The following is a 26,653-nucleotide window of genomic DNA, read 5'->3' as shown; positions in this document are numbered from 1 at the left end:
CGATAAATAACACTCATTTTTTTTTTTCTTATGTATTCATTGTCAACAGAGAAATAAGAATCTGAGATAAGTGTGTGGAAACCTAAATGTTATCTGTATTATTGACAAGCTGTTTGGAATTTGTGGCTGCAGATGTTGGGTAGCTTTAGATGTCCAATATAAGGTCAGAATCTAGTGAGAGATATCTAAGAAGTGATCTCTGAAAAAGCTAACCCCACATCCTCAGTTCTTATTCCATGAAGTCATATTCCATGAAGAAGAATGGGTTAGTGGTAGGGAAACATGCCAGGAGTAATAATTCTGATGAAATCTTTTTACGTGGAATCGTGAAGACATTCATGATTCCTTCCATGTAAAATTTCTCCTTAACATTCCCTGGGGCTTTTTATTTTGTGCCCATTTGGTTGAACCACTAAGACTCTGGTAATTTAAAATATATGGGCAGACCTCCTTAAAGGAAGGAATTCACACACTTTCAGGGTGGTCCTACTCCCACGCTTCTGAGGCCACTCTCCTGAGGCCACTCTCCTAACACCAAACGTTGGTTCCTTTGTGCATCTTCCTGAAACATTGGTGGACCATTTAGGATTTGCCCCCGCAGGTTCTGATGTGATTCTACAAGATGCATTACGTAAATTAACACCTAGAATACAGGCAGAAATCCAAGGCTGAAAAGTCTTTCCTTCTCTTTTTATCTATTTTTGTTTTTATTTGTTCTTCTTCCAGTTTTACTGAGATATAATTGACATAACAGCACTGTGTAAGTTTGAAGTATACAGCATAATGATGTGACTTACATACATCATAAAACGATGACCACAATAAGTTTAGTGAACATCCATCATCTCATATAGATACCAAATATAAGAAAAAGAAAAAAATATTTATTCCTTGTGACGAGAACTCTTAGAATTTATTCTTACAAATTTCAAATATAACATACAGCAGTGTTAATTGTATTAATCATTTCAGTACTTATTTATCTTATGACTGCAAGTTTGTACCTTTTGACCACCTTTGTCATCATACAAAGATATTCGATTATTATTGACTATATTCCCCATGCTGTACATCCTGTGACTCACTTATTTTGTAACTAGAAGTTTCTGCCTCTTAATTTCCCTCACCTATTTCACTCATCCCCCGCCACCATCCACTTTCCTACTGGCAACCATCTGTTTGTTCTCTGTATCTATGACTCTGTTCTGTTTTATGTTTGTTCATTTGTTTTTTAGACTCCATATGTGAGTGAAGTGATACAGTATTTGTCTTCCTCTGTCTGACTTATTTCACTTAGCATAATACCCTCTAGGTCTATCCATGTTGTCACAAATGGCAAGGTTTCATTCTTTTTTATGGCTGAATAATATTACATGGAATGTGTATACATACACACACACACACACACACACACACACACACATCTTTATCCATTTATCTATCAGTGGGCACTTAGGTTGCATCTATATCTTAGCTATTGTGAATAATGCTGCAATGAACTTAGGGGTGCATATATCTTTTTGAATTAGTGTTTTTGTTTTCTTTGGGTAAGTATCCAGAAATGGCATTGTTGGATCATATATGGTAGTTCCATTTTTAACTTTTTGACAGCCTCCATACTGTTCGGCATAGTGACTGTACCAATTTACATTACCACCAAGAGTGCATGAGGGTTCCCTTTTCTCCACATTTTCGCCAACGCTTGTTGTTTGCTGTCTTTCTTGTTTGTTTGTTTAGCCTCCATGTGCTTGTGTTTTTTACATTTTTTCCCCTGTAATTTATTTCTAATCTCATAGCGTTGTGGTCAGAAAAGATGCTTGATATAATTTCAATTTTCTTAAATTTACTGAGGCTTGATTTGTGACCCAACATGTGATCTATCCTAGAGAATGTTCCGTGTGCACTTGAGAAGAAAGCGTAATCTGTTTTCGGATGGAATGTCCTATAATATCAATTAAATCTGTCTGGTCTGTTGTGTCATTTAAAGCTTGTGTTTCCTTATTAATTTTCTGTCTGGATGATCTGTCCATTGGTGTAAGTGAGGTGTTAAAGTCCCCCACTATTATTGTGTTACTGTTGATTTCCTCTTTTATAGCTGTTAGCATTTGCCTTATGTATTGAGGTGCTCCTATGTTGGGTGCATATATATTTATAATTGTTATACCTTCTTCTTGGATTGATCCCTTGATCATTATGTAGTGTCCTTCCTTGTCTCTTGTAACATTCTTTATTTTAAAGTCTATTTTATCTGATACGAGTATTGCTACTCCAGCTTTCTTTTGATTTCCATTTGCATGGAATATCTTTTTCCATCCCCTCACTTTCAGTGAGCATGTAAGTGTGGGCTTATTTCTGGGCTCTCTGTTCTGTTCCATTTATCTACCTGTCTGTTTTTGTGCTGATACTATACTCTTTTGATTTCCATAACTTTGTAGTATAGCTTGAAATGAGGAAGCATCATACCCTTGGTTTTAGCTAACAATTTTTTTACATATATCTATTCTTTTTCAGATTCTTTTCTCATATAGGTTATTACAGAGTATTGGTTAGAGTTCCCTGGGCTATACAGTAGGTCCTTGTTGATTATCTGTTTTATATATAGTAGTGTGTATATGTTAATCACAACCTCCTAATTTATCCCTTCCCCTCCACCTTTCCCCTTTGGTAACCATAAGTTTGTTACCTATTTCTGTGAGCCTGTTTCTGTTTTGTAAAGTTCATTTGTATCATTTTTTTAGATTCCACATGTAAGTGATATTGTATGATACTTGTTTTTGTCTGACTTACTTCACTTAGTATGATAATCTCTACTCCATTCATGTTGTTGCAGATGGCATTATTTCATTATTTTTTATGGCTGAGTAATATTCCATTGTATATATGTACCACATCTTCTTTATCCATTCATCTGTCAGTGGATATTTAGGTTGCTTCCATGTCTTGGCTATTGTAAATAGTGCTGCAATGAACATTGGGGTGCATGCATCTTTTTGAAGTATGGTTTTCTCTGGATATATGCCCAGGAGTAGGGTTGCTGGATCATATGATAGCTCTATTTTTAGTTTTTTAAGGAACCTTCATACTGTTCTCCATAGTGTCTGTACCACTTTATATTCCCACCAACAACATAGGAGAGTTCCCTTTTCTTCATGCCCTCTCCAGCATTTATTGTTTGTAGACTGTTTGATGATGGCCATTCTGACCAGTGTGAGGTGATACATCATTGTAGTTTTGACTTGCATTTCTCTAATAATTAGCAAGGTAGAGCATCTTTTCTTGTGTGTGTTGGTCATCTGTATGTCATCTTTGGAGAAATGTCTATTTAGATCTGCCCATTTTTTTGATGGGGTTATTATTTTTATTATTATTAATTTTGATATTGAGCTGCATGAGCTGTCTGTGTATTTTGGAGATTAATCTCTGGTTGGTCGCATCTTTTACAAATATTTTTTTCCATTCTGTTGGTTGTCTTGTCATTTTGTTTATGGTTTCCTTTGCTATGCAAAACCTTTTAAATTTAATTAGGTTCCATTTGTTTATTTTTGTTTTTAATTTTCATTACTCTAGGAGGTGGATCCAAAAAGGATCTTGCTGTGATTTATGTCAAAGAGTGTTCTGCTTATGTTTCCCTCTAAGAGTTTTATAGTATCTGGTCTTACATTTAGGTCTTTAATCCATTTTGAGTTTACTTTTCTGTATGGTGTTAGCAAATGCTCTAATTTCATTCTTTTATGTATAGCTGTGCAGTTTTCCCAGCACCACTTATTGAGGAGACTGTCTTTTCTCCATTGTATATTCTTGCCTCCTTTGTCATAGATTAATTGGCTGTAGGTGCATGGGTTTATTTCTGGGCTTTCTATCCTGTTCCATTGATCTGCAAGTCACTCTTTGTGCCATTACCGTACTGTTTTCATTACTGTAGCTAAAGTCAGGGAGCCTGATTCCTCCAGCTCAGTTTTTCTTTCTCAAAATTGCTTTTGGTATTTGGGGTCTTTTGTTTCCATACAAGTTTTAAGATTTTTTTGTTCTAGATCGGCAAAAAAATGCCATTTGTAATTTGGTAGGGATTACATTGAATCTGTAGATTACCTTGGGTAGTATAGTCATTTTGACAATGTTGATTCCTCCAATCCAAGAACATGGTATATCTTTCCATCTATTTGTATCATCTTCGATTTCTTTCATCAGCATCTTATAGTTTTCGGAGTACAGGTCTTTTGCCTCCTTAGGTAGGTTTATTCCTAGGTAATTTATTCTTTTTGATGCGATGGCAAATGGGATTGTTTCCTTAATTTCTCTTTCTGATCTTTTGTTATTAGTTTATAGAAATGCAACAGATTTTTGTGTATTAATTTTGAATCCTGCAACTTTACCAAATTCACTGATGAGCTCTAGTAGCTTTCTGGTACCATCTTTAGGATCTTCTGTGTATAGTATCATGTCATCTGCAAACAGTGACAGTTTTACTTCTATTCCAATTTGGATTCCTTTTATTTCTTTTTCTTCTCTGATTACCATGGCTAGGGCTTCCAAAATTATGCAGAATAAAAGTGGCTAGAGTGGACATCCTTGTCTTGTTCCTGATCTTAAAGGAAATGCTTTCAGTTTTTCACCATTGAGTATGATGTTAGCTGTGGGTTTGTCATACATGGCCTTTATTATGTTGAGTTAGGTTCCCTCTATGCCCACTTTCTGGAGAGTGTTTATCATAAATGGGCGTTGAATTTTGACAAAAGCTTTTTCTGCATCTATTGAGATGATCGTATGGTTTTTAATCTTCAGTTTGTTAATGTGGTGTATCACATTGATTGATTTGCAGATATCGAAAAGTTCTTGCATCCCTGGGATAAATCCCACTTGATCAAGGTGTATAATCCTTTTAATGTGTTTTTGGATTCAGTTTGCTAGTATTTTGTTGAGGATTTTTGCATCTATGTTCATTAGTGATATTGGCCTGTAATTTTCTTTTTTTGTGGTATTTTTCTTTTTTTGTGGTATCTTTGGTATTGCTATCAGGGTGATGGTGGCCTCATAGAATGAGTTTGGAGTGTTCCTTCCTCTGCAATTTTTGAAATAGTTTCAGAAGGATACTTGTTAACTATTCACTAAATGTTTGATAGAATTTACCTGTGAAGCCATCTGGTCCTGGACTTCTGTTTGTTGGAAGCTTTTATATCACAGTTTCAATTTTAGTGCTTGTGATTGGTCTGTTCATATTTCCTATTTCTTCCTAGTTTCTTTCCTAGATTCTTATTTCTCTGTTGACAATATCTCGTCACAAGTTTTGCAAGATTGTACCTTTCTAAGAATTTGTCCATTTCTTCTAGGTTTTCCATTTTATTGGTATATAATTGCTTAGAGTAGTCTCCTATGCTCCTTTTTATTTCTGTGGTGTCAGTTGTAACGTCTCCTTTTTTTGTTTTTTCTAATTTTATTGATTTGAGCCATCACTTTCTTTTTCTTCATGAGCCTGGCTAAAGGTTATCAATTTTGTTTGTCTTTTCAAAGAGCTAGGTTTTAGTTTCATTGATCTTTTTTATTGTTTTTTTCATCTCTATTTAATTTATTCCTGTTCTAATCTTTATGATTTCTTTCCTTCTGCTAACTTTGAGTTTTGTTTGTTGTTCTTACTCTAGTTGCTTTAGGTGTAAGGTTAGGTTGTTTACTTGGGATGTTTCTTCTTTCCTGAGGTAAGATTGTATTGCTATAAACTTCCCTCTTAGAACTGCTTTTGCTATGTACCGTAGGTTTCGGATCCTCATGTTTTCGTTTTCATTCATCTCTAGGTATTTTTTGATTTCCTCTTTGACTTCTTCAGTGATCCATTGGTTATTTAGTAGCATATGGTTTAGCCTCCACGTGTTTGTGTTTTTTTAGTTTTTTCTCGTATTTGTTGTCTGATCTCATAGTGTCGTGGTCGGAAAAGGTGCTTGATACGATTTCAATCTCAAATTTATAGAGGCTTGCTTTATGGCTCATCATGTGATCTGTGCTGGAGAATGTTCCATGTTCACTTGAAAAGATTGTGTATTCTGCTACTTTCAGATGGAACGCTCTATAAATATCAATTAAGTCTATGTGATTTAGTGTGTCATTTAAGGCCTGTGCTTCCTTATTGATTTTCTGTCTGGATGATCTGTCTGTTGATGTAAGTGGGCTGTTAATGTTCTCCACTGTTATTGTTTTACTGTTGATTTCTCCTTTCATGGCTGTTAGCATTTGCCTTCTATGTTGACGTGCTCCTATGTTGGATGCATATATATTTACAATTGTTTTATCTTCTTCTTGGATTGATCCCTTGATCATTATGTAGTGTCCTTCTTTGTCTCTTGTAATAGTCTTTATTTTAAAGTCTATTTTTTCTGATATGAGAATTGCTACTCCAGCTTTCTTTTGATTTCCATTTGTATGAAATACCTTTGTCCATCCCCTCACTTTCAGTCTGTATGTGTCCCTAGATCTGAAGTGGGTCTCTTGTAGACAGCATATATAAGGGTCTTGTTTTTGCATCCATTCAGCCAGTCTCTGTCTTTTGGTTGGAGCATTTAATCCATTTATGTTTAAGGTCATTACCGATACGTACTTACTGCCATTTTGTTAATTATTTTGGGTTTGTTTTTGCAGGTCTTTTTTCTTCCCTTCCTATTTTGTTCTCTTCTCTTGTGATTTGATGACTGTCTTTAGTGTTGTGTTTGTATTGCTTTTTCTTTTTTGTGTGTGTATCTATTATAGATTTTTGGTTTGTGGTTGCCATGAAGTTTTGATATAGCAGTCCATATGTATATACAAGATTGTTTTAAGTTTCTGGTGTCTTAATTTCAAATGCATTTCCAGTATTCTATATTTGTACTCACCTCTTCTCACAATTGCTGGTTTTGATACCATATTTATGTATGTATATTTTCCTACCTTTACTGTATTTTTGCCTGTACTGGTGAGCTTTCCCATTTGTAATTTTCTTGTTTCTAGTTGTGGCCTTTTCTTTTCTACCTAGAGAAATTCCTTTAGCATTTGTTGTAAAGTAGGTTTGGTGGTGCTGAATTCTCTTAGCTTTTGCTGGTCTGTAAAGCTTTTGATTTCTCTTTTGAATCTGAACGAGAGCTTTGCTGGGTAGAGTATAAGAATATACTTGTAGGTTTTTTTCCCTTCATCACTTTAGATATATGTGTTAGTCCGTTCTGGCCTGCAGAGTTTCTGCTAAAAAATCAACTGATAACCTTATAGGGATTCCCTTGTATGTTATTTGTTGCTTTTCCCTTGTTGCTTTTAATATTTTCTCTTTGTCTTTAACTTTTGTCAATTTGATTAATATGTGTCTTGGTGTGTTCCTCCTTGGGTTTATCCTGTATGGCACTCTCTGTGCTTCCTGGACTTGGGTGACTGTTTCCTTTCCCATGTTAGGTAAGTTTTCAGCTATTATCTTTTCAAATATTTTCTCAGGCCCTTTCCTCTCCTTATGGGACCTCTATAATGCGAATGTTAGTGCATTTAATGTCCCAGAGATCTCTTAAACTGTCCTCATTTCTTTTATTCTTTTTTCATTATTCTGTTCCACAGCAGTGATTTTCACCATTCTGTGTTCCAGCTCACTTATCCATCCTTCTGCCTCATTTATTCTGCTGTTGATTTATTCTAGTGTGTTTTTCATTGCAGATATTGTATTGTTGAACTCTGTTTGTTTGTTCTTTAAATCTTCTAGATCCTTGTTAAACATTCCCTATATCTTCTTGGTCTGTGCTTCCATTCTTTTTCCAAGATCTTGGATCATCTTTACAATTACTGTGAATTCTTTTTCAGTTAGATTGCCTGTCTCCACTTCACTTAGTTGTTCTTCTGGGGTTTTATCTTGTTACTTCATCTGGAACGTGTTCCCCTGCTGTCTCATTTTATCTAACTTTGTATTTGCAGTGTCACAGGCTGCAGGATTGTAGTTCCTCTTGCTTCTGGTGTCTGACCCCTGGTAGGTGAGGCTGGTCTAAGAGGCTTGTGCAGGCTTCCAGGTGGGAGGGACTGATACCTGCCCACTCGTGGGTGGAGCTGGGTCTTGTCTCTGTGGTGAGCAGGGCCCTGTCAAGCAGTGTGTTCAGAAGCAGCTGTGGGCTCAGGAAAACTTTAAGCAGCCTGTCTGCTGATGGGTGGGGCTGTATTCCTACCCTGTTGGTTGTTTGGCCTGTGGCATCCCAGCACTGGAGCCTACGGGCTCTTGGGTGGGACCAGGTCTTTGCATCAAAATGGTGGCCTCCAGGACAGCTCACGCCAATGAGTACTCACCAGTACCTCTGCCACCAGTGTCCTTGTTTCTGCAGTGAGCCAGAGCCGCCCCCCCGCGTCCCCAGGAGACCTTCCAAGACCAGCAGGTAGGTCTGGCCCAGGCTCCTATGAAGTCACTGCTTTTTCCCCTGGGTCCCGGTGTTCACAAGACCTTGTGTTCACCCTCCAAGAGTGGCATTTCTGTTCCCCCCAGTCCTGTGGAGTTCCTATGATCAAGCCCTGCTGGCCTTCAAAGCAAATGCTCTGGGGGCTCCTCCTCCTAATGCCAGATGCCCAGACTGGGTAGCCTGATGTGGGGCTCAGAACTCTTTCCTGTGGGAGAACCTCTGCGGTATAATTATTTTCCAGTTTGTGGGTTGCCCACCCAGCATGTGTGGGATTTGATCACGAATACGCCCCTCCTACCTTCTCATTGTGGCTTCTTCCTTGTCTTTGGAACTAGAGTATCCTTTTTTGGTTGGTTTCAGTCATTTTTTGTCGATGGTTGTTCAGCAGGTAGTTGTGATTTTGGTGTTTGTGTGAGAGATGGTGAGCTCAGGTCCTTCTACTTGGCCATCTTGTCTGCTCCTAGATAGCTTAAGGAGCACTGACTTTGATGACAAAAACCAAGTCCTAGCCAATCTGCCAACTAGGTGTGTAAACTCAGACAAGTTGTGCCTTTCTGAGCAATAATTTTCTCATTCCGAGAAAGGAGTTGCACTTACATGTGCTTTCCCACTAGGCACTTAAAACCAAACTCACAGGCCCTGTGCCACCTCAGACCGGTTCCAGCTGGGTTACTAGGGGCAGCTTGATACTTTTGGTTTTGCTCTTTTTTCTCAAGACTGTTTTGTGTATTCAGGGTCTTTTGTGTTTCCATACAGATTTTAGAATTATTTGTTCTAGTGTTGTGAAAACTGCCTTTGGTATTTTTATAGAGATACGTTGAGTCTGTAGATTGCTTTGGGTAGTATGATCGTTTTAACAATACTAATTCTTCCAATCCATGAGCACCATATATGTTTCCATTTGTTTGTGTCTGCAGTTTCTTTCATCAGTTTCCTAGTTTTCTGAGTACAGGCCTTTTACTTTCTTAGTTAGATGTATCTTTTTTTTTCTATTTTAAAATTATGGCCAGCCTTATTGTCCAAAAAATGCATAATAACGTAGTCTGCAATGAGATTGAATTAAAGTAAAAATATTCTAATTATATATTGTTAGCAACTAGGAGATGCTTCTAAAATTTTATATAGCCCATCTCATTTGTTCTCAAATTCTCAGGGGAAAAATAAGTTTCCAAATTATATCCACTTGATCTTTTAAGGAAAAATCCAAACAAATTATACTTAAAAGTCAGATTCTTTTGCCCTTTAGTTGCAGTCTAACAAAAAAGAAATCATTTTTGACTTTCTGAGTTTGTTCAGCCTTTACACTACAGGCCTGTCTTTTCTGTGCCTGAATTGAGTTGAGGTTCTTCAGATGAAGCCTGCTTTCTCTTTCACTTGTATGTGTGTAGTTCTTTCAGTCCTTCAGATGTTGAATTTCATATATTCTAATTTTAGATTTTGAAGGATTATTAGGACACATGATTAACATTGATCTCTTACTTTCAAAATTTTGAAACAAAAGCAGAACTTCAACCCTTTAACTTTCAGTCCAGCTATAATATTCCTAGATCTTAGTGCAATCCAGACTCAAGTTATTGTTGCTAAAGACTGTAGCAGAAAATCTGGATAATGTCATAAATGGAGGCAATCATCATGGTTTTAGTTCTGCCAAGATGCCTGTCATTAAGGGCCAATTGGTCTTAGACAACTAACGTTGGAAGAAATCTCTCGAGATTATGGCGCTAAATCTACAGTATCTGAGGGAAAAAATTCTACTGTTGGAAACTGTCTTGAGAATGTGGCATTGAACAAAGCCACTTCCTTCTTGGCATGTTTAGAAGTTTATGATGCTAACAGCTCTGGTCAGGTGCCCTTGTTTTCTGTCCACCAGAACTCTTAAGTTACATTTTTCTTACGAGCTTCAGTTTGCTGGCCCTCAGTGCTGCATTGAATGTAAGCTCTTTCTAATAACATATTTTTGTGCCCAGTGGTTGCTGCCATTGCATTTTGGTATGGGATTGCTTAGGCCTGTAAAACCTGCTTTCTAGGTAGTTTCTTTCTTCTCTTCAGGTTAGCTTCATTTGGTAAATCTCCCCATCAGATTGCTGAACTGAATCTGCGGTTGATGCTTCTGAAACCTGAGTTCCAGCATCCAGTGAAGATCATCATCTCTATGATATGCTCTTTCCTCAGCTTTTGAAAGTTCTAGGCCTTGAGTATATTTCTTTCTGCTACTTTTTTTTTCTGGGCGGGATAGCCCTTTAAGGTTCAGTTACATATACGTTTTTTTCATTCTTCTTTAAAGAAGGCTTGGCTGAATTTTTAATAGTTTAACCTGCTTCTTAGTTCTACCTCATTCAGGACCAGCTCTGTTTGATGGGCGAGTATCTTCTCTTTCTCTTCTTTTGACTTTGTTTTCTGCCCTATAAATTTTGTTTTTGTATAACCTGCTCCTCTGTATTTTCTTGATAAGGCCCTCATAATGAGAGCTAGTGAAATATGAGTTAGGAGTATGCCCAAGTAATTTATTGTTCAAACATGCATTGTCCACCTTCACCTCTTTTGTGTTGCAGAATTCCACCAGGGTTCTGTCCTGTCAGACCAGCAGACAGCCCATGTGTGGACTTGATCTATGATTGTCCACCCTGGCTCCTCTTTAGTAAAACTCATGTTCCTTGTACTTTTCCTTAGAGTTCCAACCCCCAAAATTTATTGAGCATGTTTCCTCAGAATGTGAACAATATCTGTATCCCCATCTATGATTACTGAGTCTCTTTGAAGTTCTCTCAGTAATTCTTTGAATGCTTTACCCTGAAATCCCTAGTTCCTCCTCGAATCTATCCAGATTTTCTATAAGCAGCTCATATAGTAACCTATCTGCAACACAACTCCCTGATTACTTTTTATCTCTAGCCTTAGAAGACTGCCACTTGACTGTTTCCTGAGTCCTGGTTATTTCTGAAAGGATCATTCTTTTCTGATTTTGGAGATCTTTCCTTATTACTCATTTACTTTTGAAAACTTTCTTTGGGTCCCAGTGTCAACGTTTCTGATCTAGTAACTAACAAGTTCTCTCCCCATTTCCTAAAACTGTTTTAAAAAGAAGCTAGAACTTTCCCATTTCATCTAAAATTGTCTTATTTGAAATATGTCCTTCTCCTCATTCATTTCTCAGTAGTTTTGTTTTTTCTTTACTGTTTATGGAGCTAAAACTTTTTGAACCACTATGCTCTGCCTATCTAGAACACAGCTTTCCAGTTGTTGTGCCATGGTAAGCCAGATGATAGGTATGTGGAGGTATTGATCCTGTTTCTGTTATCATGAGAAAACATGTGGTTTTATTCCAGAGTTCTCTGCATATATTATCTGTGCGCCAATGACATTAAAAAGATTGGGAAGCACTGAGTAGGTTACTCTATCAGTTGCCCTAGATCTCTGAACTCTTTCTGTGTCGACCTAATTCCCAAGGCTAAAGTGTCCCTGATACAGGTTTTCTTTAGTGATTTCTTTTGGCCTTGGCTATTTGTGTCAGTCTAGCTTTTCTTCATGCAAGTGGTGGGTATATCATTTCTGTTATATCAATAGAAGTCTCACGTCTTTTAAATTGCTCTTCACTTGTGTTCCTTACATTTCTGTTGATAACCACAGTCTTAGTCCCTGATATTCAAAGCTTAAATGCACAGTAAAGAGTAAGACCTCTGAGAGGTTGCAAAGAAGGACAGGGTAACAATTTCTAGAAGATTGGTCTGTCTGACGCCTTAGGGGAGGTCAGTGTGCATACCACAGGTCAGTGGAGAGCAGACCAAAATTCAGATATGAAGATTTGGAAAGAGAATTCAGAATTAGTCGAGCAGCTCTTACCCAGTTTCTTCTGCCAAAGTCACCAACCTGGTATGTCACTGCTCTTTCTATGCAGTATGTCTGTGACAGTAAGGAGAGAAACCAGGAATGTTGCTTTTCTACATGGAAATATGACATGTGGAAATGGAGATACTAATATTTATGTCTAAAGATTCATAGACTTTTACATCAAGAGAGACAATCTTTGGATTCTTCCTCTCCCCCATATCAGTCTCAAGTCCTTTTTATTGTCACAGTGTAAAAAATAAGGTGTGAAATAAACTGTTTTCATAGAGTTAAAATGCGCAGAGATTAAGTATGCATAGTGGGAGGATTCATAGGTTTTAGAGGCAGACTTGAGTTTGCTTTTCAGTTTGAGCACTTACTAGTTGTATGAATTTGGGCAAGTGACTTAGCGTAGTCTACAGTTTTATTACCAGTGCAATAGAGGTAAGAGTGCCACCTGCTACCATTTAGGGTGGGCTAGATGATCCTGTGGCAACATCCCCAAAACTTCAGAGGTTTATGTCACAGCCTTAGCTATGCCCAATGAGTGTGAGCAAGGGGCTGTGCACATCCATTGACAGGGCCTTACGCTGACAGAGGCCTCATCTCATCACAGGATTCTGGGATCACCACATCAGTGAAAAGTATATTGGCTCTCAAAGTTACAGCCCAGAAATGTAACACATTACTTCCACTGACATTTTGTTGTGCAAAGCAAGTCATGTGGTTTATTTAACTTCAAAGTTAATGGGAGCACCTCATACCCATTAGGATGGCTGCTATCAAAAACCAAAAAACAAAAAAACCCTCACCAAACCAAAACCAAAACAAAACAGAAAATAACACGTGTTGATGAAGATGTGAAAAAATTGAAACTTTTGTGCACTGTTGATGGGAATGTAAAATGGTGCAGCTGCTGTGGAAAACATGGTGGTTCCTCAAAAAATTAATACTAATATAATTATCATTTGATGTAGGGAATCTTTTCACAGTGTATACATATGTCAAATCTTCACACTGTACACTTTAAATACCTTACAATTTTGTTGGTCAATTGTATCTATAAAGATGAAAAAAACAAGAATTAACCACATGATCCAGCAATTCTACTGCTGAATTTATATCCAAAAGAATTGATAGCATGGTCCCAAAGAGATACTTGCACACTCATATTCATAGCAGCATTAGCACAATAGACAAAAGGTTGAAAGCAACTGATATGTCCATGGATGAATGGAAATACAAATGTGTTATACACATACAATGGAATATCCTTAACAAGTAAGGAAACTCTGATACATACTACAACATGGATGAACCTTGAAGACATGATGCTAAGTGAAATAAGCCAGTCACAAAAAGACAAACACTGTATGTCACTTATATGATGTGTCAATAGTTGTCAAACTCAAAGAAACAGAAAGTTAGGATGGTGGTTGCCAGGGCCTGGCGGGAGGGAGGAATGTGGAGTTGTTTAATCAGTTTCTCAAGATGAAAAATAGTTCTGGAAGTTGGTTGTACAACAGTGTGAATATACTTAACACTGCCGAACTGTAAACTTAAAAATGGTTAAGGTGGTAAATTTTATATTGTGTGTATTTTATCACAGTTCAGATTTTTTTCAAATTTCAATAAAAAGTAAATGGGAAAGTGCTTCTTACTATGTACCTAAAAGTAGAGAGACAGAAATCTTTTTTAATAGCACTGATGACCACCACACTACCTCATAGGATTGTTCCAGAGATTAAGTGAAGTACTTCCCACCAATTATTTTATGGTTTAAATGAGGGTGAATGTAACACATATATCAAGAGACAGATAGTGTCCTTCTCTCTTTTTTAAAATAAATCAGTTTTACTAATTTAAACACAAAATTTATGAAGAAAAATCTCTCTGCAGTTGTGGATACAACATACTTTTATATAGCAAGGCCAAAATAAACTTTGTGTTCTTAGACCACACAGTACAAAGCATTAAAAAAAAGTTAAAAATTGTCAGTTTCTATTTGCTTCAAGCAAAAAAGAAAAACAACAAATTTATATGTTAAAGAATTTGGAAAATTCACAGATGACTAATTTTACCAGCAACATGAAACTTTATAAAAGATTGGAGTTTCTCTTTAGCTACCTGGGTTGAAGCTGGTGTTTTTCTCCTTCACTGCTGATGGCTAGTGTTCATTCTTCTAGGTAAATGTGGGAAATGACTTATTAAAATTTTATAGAAATTTATTTTGATTAAGAGTGGCTTTCCCTCCTTCCCAACAAGTCCAAATAAGCATGTGTTGTACAGACTAAAAGTTCAAAATCAAAATGATAATGGAAAGATCAGGCACTTCATGAATACAGACTCTACTCAGGTCTTCTTATAACGAGGTCCCACATAGTAACTCATTTTAACCCTTACAACAACCTTGTGAGTTCCATTACTATTATTATCCTCAGTTGACAGGTGAAGAAACGGAAAATAAATTTAAGTACCTTGGCCCAACACTGTAAGTCGCAGCACCAAACACATGATAACCTCATAAATGTTATTGTCTTGGCATATATTATTGTTCTTTTAATGTTTTCTCTATTATTTACAGTTCTAAAAATTAAGAATTATAACCACATTTATATTTTTAACGTGATTTTTAGGGATGAAGAGAAGCCAAAGAACCCCATGGTAGAGTTGTTCTATGGAAGATTCCTAGCCGTGGGAGTGCTTGAAGGTATAGTTACACGTCTGCTTATTTATTACAATTGAGATATTATTAGCTGTTAGCTCCTTTGTCATGATAGTGACTTTATTTGTGGAATGGTTTTTAATTTTAATTTGACTTACTCTGTCTAGTAGTTTCTGCTGCATTGTTACTGCTAATCATTTATATAAAAAGCAAAGAATTGAGTGCATGTAAAGGAAAGTACAGAGTATACTGTCACATGCTACTTGGTACTTAGTTAATGTTGTCCTGATGTTCTTTGCCTGGGACGGGTTCTGTGATACTGTGAGTTGTTAGGATACAGGGATTAAGGGAGCAATTGGTGGATCTTTTAAAAATAATATTGGAGTTTAATACTGGGCTTGGTATGATGGTCAGTGTTTTTGAGGGTTTCAAGTCTATGCATGTTGAAAGCTGTACTTAGCAATTTAGCATAGTCAGGGTATTGCAGGGTTTCCATTTTGGGGGTGATTATAAAATTCTTCAGAATATAGTTTTCAAGAAAGAGTTGTACCCTGTCTTCTGAAAAATCAGTTGAGTGATACTATTCCTGTTACGTAAAGTCCAGGCCTCACCAGTTACTCTTTGGCTTTCCTAACAAGGGCAGGGAACTGACTCATAAGATATACTTCAAGTAATAATATTACTAAGTCCCAAAGCATACATTTTTGAAAAATTGTTATTCCCAAATGACCCTATACATCAGCTTTTGAAAGTTCACCCAAATGACCCAAAGTATAAAATTTGGGAAATTAATTTTTCTTCAGGATCTTAAGTGATGGATTCCCATGAAGTTTTGTTTGAATGTAGTTTTATATTTGAGATTTGGAAAAAGGTAGACACTAACTCAGGATTTAATCAGACATCCTAAAGGTTATATTGAGGTGTTAGTACATTTTGTTTGCCTCAAATGCTAAATATTCATTATATAAGTAGTGGAATATTTTATATAGTGCATTGTATTCCAATTTGGGATGTCCACACTATCATACCAGTTTTTATTTGAAGTAGAACACTATATAGCAGTAGAGGAGCTCTAATCAGGTTGTGACTGGGCACTATTTATAATACTTCTCATGAGCACTTCTACCTATATTATCTGGATTCTTAAAAGTGATTATTAAAATTTCTTAATCAGTGAAGTCTTCATACTTGAATTTGGTAAGTTGTTTAAAGGCTACTGTGCTGCATAAATGTGATTTTAATACATTTCCAGGTGAACTATGTGTTTGCTTTGTTAACAATAATTTATTTTAGAACACTTTATTATTTTTACATATATCTTCTTAATGCCTTTTTTTAGACTAGTGACTCTCAATTAGGCGTGATTTTCAGTTTGTTTACTAAAGTACTCTATTGCAAAACTTCTTCAACTCTTCTAGAATTTCTAGGCCATTGAGCCCTCCATTCTGTTCTTCTCAGTCTGTGCTTTACTTCCTTCCTTGTCCATTATGATCATCCTTATACATTTCTAAAACTCTTTCCCCTCATTCCCTTCTGGCACCACCTCTCTGGCTAGGCTCTGACCCTCATGGAACTATTCCTCTTCTCTCTGCATGTACTGAGGACCTGACGGTTGCTAGGAGAAAGTCACTCAAATGAGCTAACTATAATGGATCGTAAAGTTGTAGTGACTGTAAGCTTCACTGGTCCCAAGCCTGTAACCCTACCTGGCAGTCATCTTTGTTTTGTTTAATCACTGTCTTCTTTCCCATTTTCTGCAATAACAATTTCCAGTTTTTCTACCTCTAATCTAATTTCTTTGTCTCTTCATTTTCTGAGAAAGATCTTAACTCAAATTTCATGGATTTACCATGAAGTTAATGAAGCCTAACCATGGGTCCTGGCTAAGGCCCTGAATCTAATTTTGTGCTTATAACTTTTTTATCATAGTTCTTAAAAGTGAGTTCCTCAGATATATGAGCTTCAGGCTTCCCAACTTGGATCCGTTCCAACCTCTATACCACATTCTTTTATTTGTCCCTCCAGGTAATAGAGGAATTATTTAGTCTAATATCAATGGCTATTCATTACATGTGCTCAGAATCTCATCCTTTCATGTTTTCACTCAGGCCTTATTCTGTCCATTATCTTGCTTTTTTTCTGTACCTTTAGCTTCTTCCTTTCACTGTGTCTTCCTCATCAATATTTAGACATGTTCTGGTATTTCACATCTTTAAAATTAAAAAAATCTCCCTTCACATGCTCTTTTTCAGTCAGTCTTATTCAGAAATAAGCTCCTTTAAAGTGAGAAGTTTGTTTTCACCTGCTATCTCTCCAATTATTCTACCTGTCCCACTTTCATTTTCTGTCCCCAGACCTCTTCTAAAAGGGGTCTTTTTAAGGTTATTGATTTCTTAGATGTGTGTTAGTCCATTGGATCCCTCTCAGTTCTTACTGAATTCTTATCAACTATTAATGCTGTTGACTCCACTCTCTCCTTCTCCCCCTTTTTCCCACTCTTTACTTAAAAACACTTCTCTGGCTTCTATCACACCATATTATCTTGGCTTCCTCATGCCTCTGTGTGTACTTCTCATGAGTTATATTTATAGTTCTGTCTGTATCTAAAGGTAGGAGATCCTTGGGAATCAGCTTAGGTCCCCTTCCTCTTCCTGTCAGATAATTCCTTGGGCAGTCTCATTCACTTCCTTGATTTCCTGCTACCAATAAGCTAGCAATTCTCCAATTTATAGCTTCACACCAGTCTTAGTTACAGACTTATTTATGTCCAGCTCTTTTCAACTTGAAATCTTATGGGCCATTCTAAACCAATGATTTTCCCTGCTGCCTTAAAACAAAAGTAAAAAAAAAATCCTCTACTCTTCCTTCACTGGTGCCCCTTTCAGTACATAAAAATCAATTCAGTTGTTCATGCTAAAAATCTGAGTATCATTCTTGATACCTTCCTGTCTCTTCTATTCCCCATCCTGCCTATGAGCCATTCAGTCAAGTCCTGTCGGTACTCCCTTTTGTATATATTTATAAATGTGTGTATGTCATTTCATCTGTTTTTATACACTTTTACTAACACCCTATTCAATGCTACCTTTATTTTTAGATAGATTCTATAATAGTCTCCTAACAGTCTATCACTTACTTAACACAGAAACCGTAAGGATGTTTCAGAGATATAAATCTGAGCCTCTTATTCCTAGATTTAATTATTCAGTGACTTTCCATTATATTCAGTATATACTGGAAAAAAATTCTTAACAAGGGCTACTAGACTTTGTTAAGAATTTGATTTTGACCCCTCACCTAACTCTTCATTGTCATCTCCGTCTGGCTCCCTTAAGCTATACTTTCCTTCCCTTAATTCGTTAAAACACGCCAAGTTCTTTGCAGCCTGAAAGTCTTTGCGTGTGCTGTTGCTTGGCCAAGAATACTCTGGCTCCCCGACGTTCTGGCCTGGCCAGCTCCCATTCACCTTTACAGTCTCAGCATAAATGTCATTTTGCTATGGAAGTTTTCCCTGCTTCACCCTCCAGCCCTAAAGACTAGGTTTGTTCCCCGTTTTTATACCTTCTCACAGCACTCTGTCTTACCACCCCTTTTATAACATCTGTAATAATAAACAATTGTTTGTTCATAATTATATGTACAATTAATGTGTATAATGTCTTTTTCCAGAAGAGGATAGGAGTTTCCTCCGCTCAGAGGCCATATCTCTTTTGTGCACTGCTATATATATTCTCAATGTTAGCACACTCTCTTACCCTTAGAAGGTACTTTTTTAAAGAATAAACATATATATATAAATATGTATGTTTATATACATATATACATAATATGTACTTACATATGCATGTATATAATTACATACATACACACATAGGGGTGTGTAATATCTATAGCATAGCTGGATGTGAATATACATATGTACATGTACAAACCAATAGGAAAATTATACCAACTACTACTGTCTGGAGCATAAACAGTTATAGTTTTCAGGTTCAGGAGATAATTACTATATACATCTATTTACTTTTAGTAGCTAAAAGGCCATATTGAGGAATATTAATTTCCCCCCTCTTATAGGTAAAAAATTTGAAAATACTGAAATGTTTGGTCAGTACCCACTTCAGGTCAATGGATTCAAAGATCTACATGAGTGCCTAGAAGCTGCCATGATTGAAGGAGAAATTGAGTCTTTACATTCAGAAAATTCAGGAAAGTCCGGCCAAGAGGTGAGTTTAGCATCTTTATTCCCCTTCCCTTCAGGTCTTTCTTAAAATGTTGTGAAGTGCAATTTAGGGCTCTAAGGATATAGCTACTAATAATTGAGAGAATACTCAGAAAATGTATTTGGATTTAATTATGATAATTTATACATATTTGGGAAACCTGCAGAGTCAATATAGTCTATAATCTAAGTTAAATTTTCATTTAAAATTTTTTCTCAAAATTTGATGTTAAAATCCTCCTTTAGGACACTGTTCAGTCTTTTAAGACTTTTCAGTCATGGTACCAGCCATTACAGCATTGCTAGTCCTGGAAGTAAGGAAGAAAAACACTGATGTTAGAGTGGAATTTTATATAGACATATGTTACTTACATTAAATATTGTTGGAATATGTCCACACCCAAGTAGGCAACACCACACTCCTTTTCTTGTAAAATTACTGTGTGATTGCCTGAAGGGCAGATGAAAAAACTTGCTTTCTTAAGAAAGAAAGAATTAAAAAAATATATTACAAAACTATTTATCTGTCTCCACTGGTCTCTGTCTAATAACCTATCTCCATCTCTCAATTCATCTCTCCAGCTCCATCTGTATATCCTTCCATCCATATATTCTTCTAGAATAATAAAGTAAAGGACAGATTATGTGCGCCAAAATCAGCCATCATTAAGCAATTGCTGATAGCTGTCTAGATGTAAACTCCATGCATGAGGGTGGGGGTCTTCATCTGTGCCATTCACTACTGTATCCCAGACAGTGTGGTGACTGCAGATAAAATTACATAATACATATTGACTGACTGAATGAAATGTCTGAGTCATATTAAAAAAGTTTCCAAGGTCTTTATTCTGAATGGTACTTAATAAATATTAAGTGATGGCATCTCTGTTTATCTAAAAAGGGACTAGGTTCTTGTATTTTTCAGAATAAATTGCTTTTATTTGAGTTGTATGCTTTTTTAAAAAGATGTAATTCTAACGCCATCCTCATTTCCTCTTCTTCCCTCACATACTCAAACAAAAAAGGAAATAAATAATATTTACTGTTTTTTGGCTGTTTTTGTGAGAGAGAGAAAATATTTGAAATAGTTTTTCTCTCTACATCATAGAGCATCTATTTCAGTGATTCTCAACAGATACCTAGACCTCACTTCAAAGCTATCAAATCAGAATCTAGGGTAGGGATATGGTATACGGCCACCAGAGCTCCACAGATGACTCTGATATAGACCTTTAATTAAGAATACTTAAATTAAGCTTATTTATTTTATTGATTGGGAAACAAATCTGTAAAGATTGGGACTTTCCAAGGATCCCAAAATGGAACAAGTGAGCAGAGCCCCGTAAAGTGCGATCTGTTTCCTATTAAATAAAAGAATGATGGGTTTGGGCAGGGAAAAAAGGGATGGCATTTTCCTCACATTGTCAAAGTAGCTTATAAATGAAACACACTATGGTTTATTGTTAAATAATTTAATAATTGGTAAATAATCTTTCTCACATATTCCTAGCTTTTAAAAATGTTTTTCTTACGTTGACTCTGATTGTCATTATTTATTTTTTAAAAAATCTAGTTTGTCCTCTGTCTTTGGCTTCATACTCTGAATGCCCTATACTACTATATATATTTTCTGCCAAGGTTTTCCCATCTAACCTAAGATACACAATGGTTTGTTGTCATCTCTGAATTCAGTTTCTAAGCAGTCTCATTAATAGCAAATTTGATTACCTGTGATTCCTAGTACCAGTTGCCTAGATTTGCTGAACACAGTAGTTTCAATAATAATTCAGCCTGGTTTAAGTGACTGTTACCGACTAGAGCAGAATATCTTAAAAGTTTTTCGTAACACCCTTAAATTATAGTCTTATTTCATTATGTCCTTCAGAAAAGCTATTTTGTTTCTCTATAAAGACCAATGAGTAGCATTTTAGGCTTGTTTCTAAATTGGCATAATCCCCGATGTTAATACCTTTTATCTCTTACACTATTATTTAATAAAAATTATTGATTTTACTTTGATACAGAAAACATCTTTTTTTTTTTTTTTTTTTGCTGAAATAGCTGTGGCCAACTAATATAGGAAGATCTCTAGTCTCCAGAATTGCTTATGTTAAAACATCCCATGGGCTGTAAGAGTTTACATTTCTGTAATGATGTACCAAGAGGCAACTGAATAAATTTAAAATGATTATATGTAAGATAATTACTTACAAAATATTTTTCTAAATCATAAATTTTAATTAAATGGTATGCCATTTGTAGATGAGTTATACTCTCCAAGAAACCTGGAGCTATTTTTTGATTGCCTATTGGAGAGAAAGAATTTCAAAGAGTAAATACCTCACTTCTGGTGTGGGTATTCACTACTAATAATATGATGTACATCCTTTTAGACGATTGCTATGAACATACAAATATTGTATTTGTCTGTTCATACTGTCCTGAGACTTGCATTTTTTTACTTACCAGTATATTGTGAGCATCCTTCCATGTCAGTATATAGCTTTACATCATTCTATTTAGAACCTGCATAGTATCAGTGTAGCCCGTATTTATAAAATTAAATTGTTGTAATTCTTCTGTGAGATAGTAGTTGGACAAAGAATTATTTCAAAGAATGTCTTCCTGTAAATACCCTTGAGCACTTAGGAATGAAGGATAGTTAGGAGTGGAATCTTTAGGTCACAGGGCATACTCATTTAAAAATGTAAGTACTGCCAAACTTCCCTTCACAAAGTTGTACCAAGTTATAATCAAAGTGCTGAGAGAAATTTTACAGAGCTTTAACTAAAAAACTAAGTTATAGAAATAATACCTACGTGTACTATATTAGATATATGGAGATATTATATAGGAAATATATAGGGCAAAGGAGTGAAGGCAATTAAATGACTGAAACTAATTTTTGAATTGGAATTGCAAGTTTTCTCTTCTCGTGCTTAGTTTATATCCCAGCTTTGTTTGGTGTTCTGTGGGGAATTTGCAATGATAGGTCTGTTTTTTCTTGTCCCCCCCCCCCCATATTCATGTAATCTTCCAAAAGCAAGGTAGTTAAAACATATTAATAGAAAAATCAGCTATTAACTCATAAAAATGGCCACATTCTCTCTAGAAAATATTTTAACAGGTCAGATTTATATTTACAGTAAATTCAGGAGTACTGCTGTTGCCATTGCTGATTATCTAAGTTCTTTTTTCATTAACTGCAGAAATCTATTACCCCTGTCAGTTCATTTTATAATGTAGTAATAATAATAGTAATCATAATGATATGTGTTTTGAGATATGGAGAATGTAAGCATCATTTTTACCTTTAATGACCTGTGTCTCACAGCATGGCATACCGGTTAGATTAGGGATAAAGTATAGAGTTTCACTGAATGGAAAAATATTTTGAAAGAAAAAAGTCTCATTGTTTTATAGTATTTGAAATTCTGCTTATGTCCTGCTGTACTTATGATCTAAAAATCACAGAGCTAGACATACCCGTAGTATTTTTGTAAATGAATTTAGGGAATGGTCTGGCTATCTCTTGTCCTGATCAGCATTATAATGAAAAAGTGAAATCCTTCCACTCCTGTAGTAGGAAAAAACTGTCACTGCTGTTGGAGGAAACAGATCCACACAGAGACATATTACATAATATATTATGAACATTCTTTCATAAGATATGGAACCTATTTCCTGGACTATTTTTGGCTTACAGAGAAGCATACCGCCAATTTGGGTCATTTCATTTCTGTTGGCCATTGTAGGTTCCCATGAATTAAAGTATGTTAACTATTTAAAGTTAATACTTAGATTTATTTTTAAATAGTAACATTTAAAGCATTGCAAGAAAAAATGAAGGTAATAGTACTTGAAATCTACTTGTTTGGGTATTATAAAATGGAATAGAGAATATCATCCTAAGGCATCAGACGTTTTCCTTGTGATATGTGTGGGGTATATTTTAATTCTTAATAGTAATTTTAGGTGTGGATTAAAGCTAACTAAAAAAAATTCTTTCCAGTGCCGTGGGAGAACAAAGCAAATAAGCAAACTTTGCTCAAGAAATTTTAAAACTTAAGAGATGTTTCTAATATTAGATCTTCCATAACTTTCTCTAGTCAGTTTCAGGTAATATCCATAAAGCAAATTCCTTAAACTTCAACTTTTAGTAAAAGGTAAACCAAATCCAACTCAGGAAATCTCAATTCAGGTAATCATTAGCATTTTGGGAGGGAGAAATAGTTTTTAATAACCATTTATTTTTATTGATTTTATTTACAGAAAAGTAGCGACTTTCAAGATCATATTCAGTTTGCCACATGTGCAGTTTCTGCTTTTCTTTTTCTTGAACGTTTGAATTGAAATTAGCATACTCTTAGCTTATTGACATTTATGTGGTGACATTTTTGTGGCACTTGAAAATACCATACACGATATAGTATGCAACAGTTTCTTTTTACAGAAGTACATTGCACGGCTTAAAATAAGCACTTTAGAAATACTTGTTACATTATTTTATACTTCTGTATTTGTTAATTCACAAGTTTGTTCCTTTTTCTTTCTCTTTAAATAAATAAGGTTTATGTAAGGCTTGAATCTGTTTATTGAAATAATTTTGAAGTTTTGTTGCATTTCACGCTTAACTGAACAGTTGCCAAAGTGTGTGGAGGAGTTGCCTCATAGCAGTGAGGCATTCAATTCTTTAAGCACTAGTCATTTTTAAAAATATTAAATGTAGTTATCATCAGTATAAACTCTGTTTGCTAATGATAGATCTTTTTCTCAAATTTGTCAAAATTCCAGTGGGAACATGAAATTTAAAACAGGAAAGTATCAGTTTCTAGTTTTAGCATGAGAATTGTGATCATTTATGCTGTAAAATATTTTTTTTCTTTAGTGTACTACCTCTTACATGTCACAGGTTTTTGACAGTGTGGTTGATTGTATTAAGTATATGTGCCATTCCTGGTAGTAATTGTGACATAATATTGAAGAAGCCAGAAAACTTGAGATACTAAGCCATACTTTTATTCAGTGTCTTTCTCTTTGGGTTAGAAATTCTAATGTAAAGAATTAATCATTGAAGAAGGAGAGTCATTAGAAGATTTTTCTCTTTCCTGGTTGTGTGTTACCCCATTGGAATTTTCAAAAGGTGTGAAAAACTTTTAGGAGGAAGTTCAGTTTTAACTAAATTGCATACCCAATCATTTGTGATGTTAGCATTATGATGATGCATATAAAAATGCCACTGCTAACCAACATCCTGTGCCTAAAATTGCAATGGAGAAAACAGAAAGGTGATATTAAGGGGTTTTGTTATTGTTTTCTTTCAGCATTGGTTTACCGAACTACCACCTGTGTTAACGTTTGAATTGTCAAGATTTGAATTTAATCAGGCATTGGGAAGACCTGAAAAAATTCACAACAAATTGGAATTTCCTCAAGTTTTATATCTGGACAGGTATGGTTTGGTATACAGCATGACTTAGTTTTGAAACAGTTCAGTATCCAGTGAAGAGTTATTGTGCTTAGAGAAAATTTTTGCTTAATTTCCTTAAAATAATTTTTACTTTTTGCATAATGTATCTAATACTATTTGTCAAGGAAAATGGAGTTCTCTTTTTATTTAGAAAAGTATAGTTACTGGGAATAATGTTATAAGGAAAAATACTAATTTGTATTGTCTGTATGATGTTTTATTATAAAATTTTGGATGAGTTGATCTTCTGTGGTGATGGCTAGACTTAATATTGTGTCTACTTCTATATTTGAAAATACTAATAATTGCTGTATTTCTTTTTCCTGATAGATACATGCACAGAAACAGAGAAATAACAAGAATTAAGAGGGAAGAGATCAAGAGACTAAAAGATTACCTCACAGTATTGCAACAGAGACTTGAAAGGTATTGAAACTTTTGTGAAATTATGAGCTAACTATAGGAAGTCATATTTTTAGTGACTATCTAGAGCTTTAATTTAAAATTTGCTTTGAATGATTTGTGATTCTAGGAGTAAATAATCATTCTGGATTGATATTTTGCTTGAATAGTTTAGGCTTGAGTTTCGTTAGAGACTAAAATAATTCATAGTTGGCATTAGAAGATGATTTTATTGTTTAAAATTAAATATTCCTACCATCAAGAGGTAATACGCATGGTACTAAAAATAGATGTAAAGTTAAACTAATCTATGATCGAGATTTCTTCTTGTGTGAGACTAAATATTACTCTTGAGATTTCCCTTAAAACGAACGGTAACTTGAGTTTTTCTCCTTAACACAGAAGATACAAACTCAGATGCCTACGAGAGGCTCATGGAGGCTTTATAAAGAAGGGGGGAAGCAAGTCAAGTGTAAGCTGGTGGGCAAAGGGAGTCAGAGAGCACATCCCTGTGGAGAGAGGGTGGCTGCTATCGGCACTAGTAGGCGGTGCCACGCGTGACCATCATCTTCCTATTGTCTATAGCTTCGCATTGTTTCCAGAAGAAGCCAGAATCTAGAGTATGAAATATTCTGTAGTTCAGACAAAAGTCTACAGGCTGAAATATGGTCTGAAAGATCCCAGTTTGCAACCTGTGACCTAATCTGTATTCCCTTGTTTTAGTATTAATTTGAAAGTTAATAGCCTACAACTTTTGTACAAAATAATGTTATTTTTCAATAGTTTTAATTCTTAAAAGGTATCAGTAATCATATTGAAAAATAATCAGACGTAAACGGTGGGAGGATAATATTAGTCACCATCTTGAGACCAGATAACAGATCTAAAAATAAAAGTCTCAGGAGATGGAAATGTCAGTTTTCATTTTACTATTGGGTTACAACTTAGAGCAGCATCTAAAATTTATAACAGTATATACACACATTCAGTCTTAATCAGCTTTGGTTTTGTGTTCCTTTGGAGAACATTTAATTTATTTCTTGAGTGTATATTTAGTTTTACCATCTTCATTTGAAAGCAAAATTAATTTCATTGTTGAGGAATATTTATTGAAATGTTTTTATTATGTTTTATAACAATTATTGAAAAAAAAAACAAATGTGCTTTTATACACAAATGAAAGCATTCATACATTTTATGGTTAACAGGTATTTAAGCTATGGTTCGGGTCCCAAACGATTCCCCTTGGTGGATGTTCTGCAGTATGCATTGGAATTTGCCTCAAGTAAACCTGTTTGCACTTCTCCTGTTGATGATATTGATGCTAGTTCCCCATCTAGTGGTTCTGTACCATCACAGACATTACCAAGGTAAAAAGTTTTCTTGATAGAAGAGACAGCTGTGTTACTGTATTACGTAATAATATAATTGATGCCTTTAAAGACGGTTTTATAAAATGCATGTTATGATTTATTTTAGTGAACTCTAAAAAGATGACATTCACTTAGAAGGTTGTATGCTTCTGGGGGCTTTCTTATTTCATTGTTTCAATGGATTTTATGGTTGTGAATTGAAATTTTCATCATACTTTTTTTCCATTCAGAATTATACTTTAGGTTGTATGTTATATGTATCAACCTTTCATCCATGAAAATACTACTGTTAAATTAGAAAATTTTCTGTAATGTGAG

At 35.3% G+C, this 26,653-nt stretch overlaps 1 protein-coding gene across 1 annotated transcript in view; it reads left to right on the top strand.

The window, feature by feature from the left end:
• USP25 (ubiquitin specific peptidase 25) overlaps positions 1-26,653 on the top strand; it is a 142,589-nt gene that overhangs the window by 66,777 nt on the left and 49,159 nt on the right. Inside the window, exons 9-13 of the mRNA XM_061194023.1 lie at positions 14,840-14,913; positions 18,946-19,094; positions 24,415-24,542; positions 24,891-24,986; positions 26,171-26,332. Coding sequence (XP_061050006.1) covers positions 14,840-14,913; positions 18,946-19,094; positions 24,415-24,542; positions 24,891-24,986; positions 26,171-26,332 — 609 coding nt within the window. The remainder of the gene's footprint in view (positions 1-14,839; positions 14,914-18,945; positions 19,095-24,414; positions 24,543-24,890; positions 24,987-26,170; positions 26,333-26,653) is intronic.

Source organism: Eubalaena glacialis, chromosome 6 (genome assembly GCF_028564815.1).
Source record: "Eubalaena glacialis isolate mEubGla1 chromosome 6, mEubGla1.1.hap2.+ XY, whole genome shotgun sequence".
NCBI classification, from domain to species: Eukaryota; Metazoa; Chordata; class Mammalia; order Artiodactyla; family Balaenidae; genus Eubalaena; species Eubalaena glacialis.
Note: the sequence above shows the minus strand (reverse complement) of the source record. Positions and strands in the feature narration are given on the sequence as shown.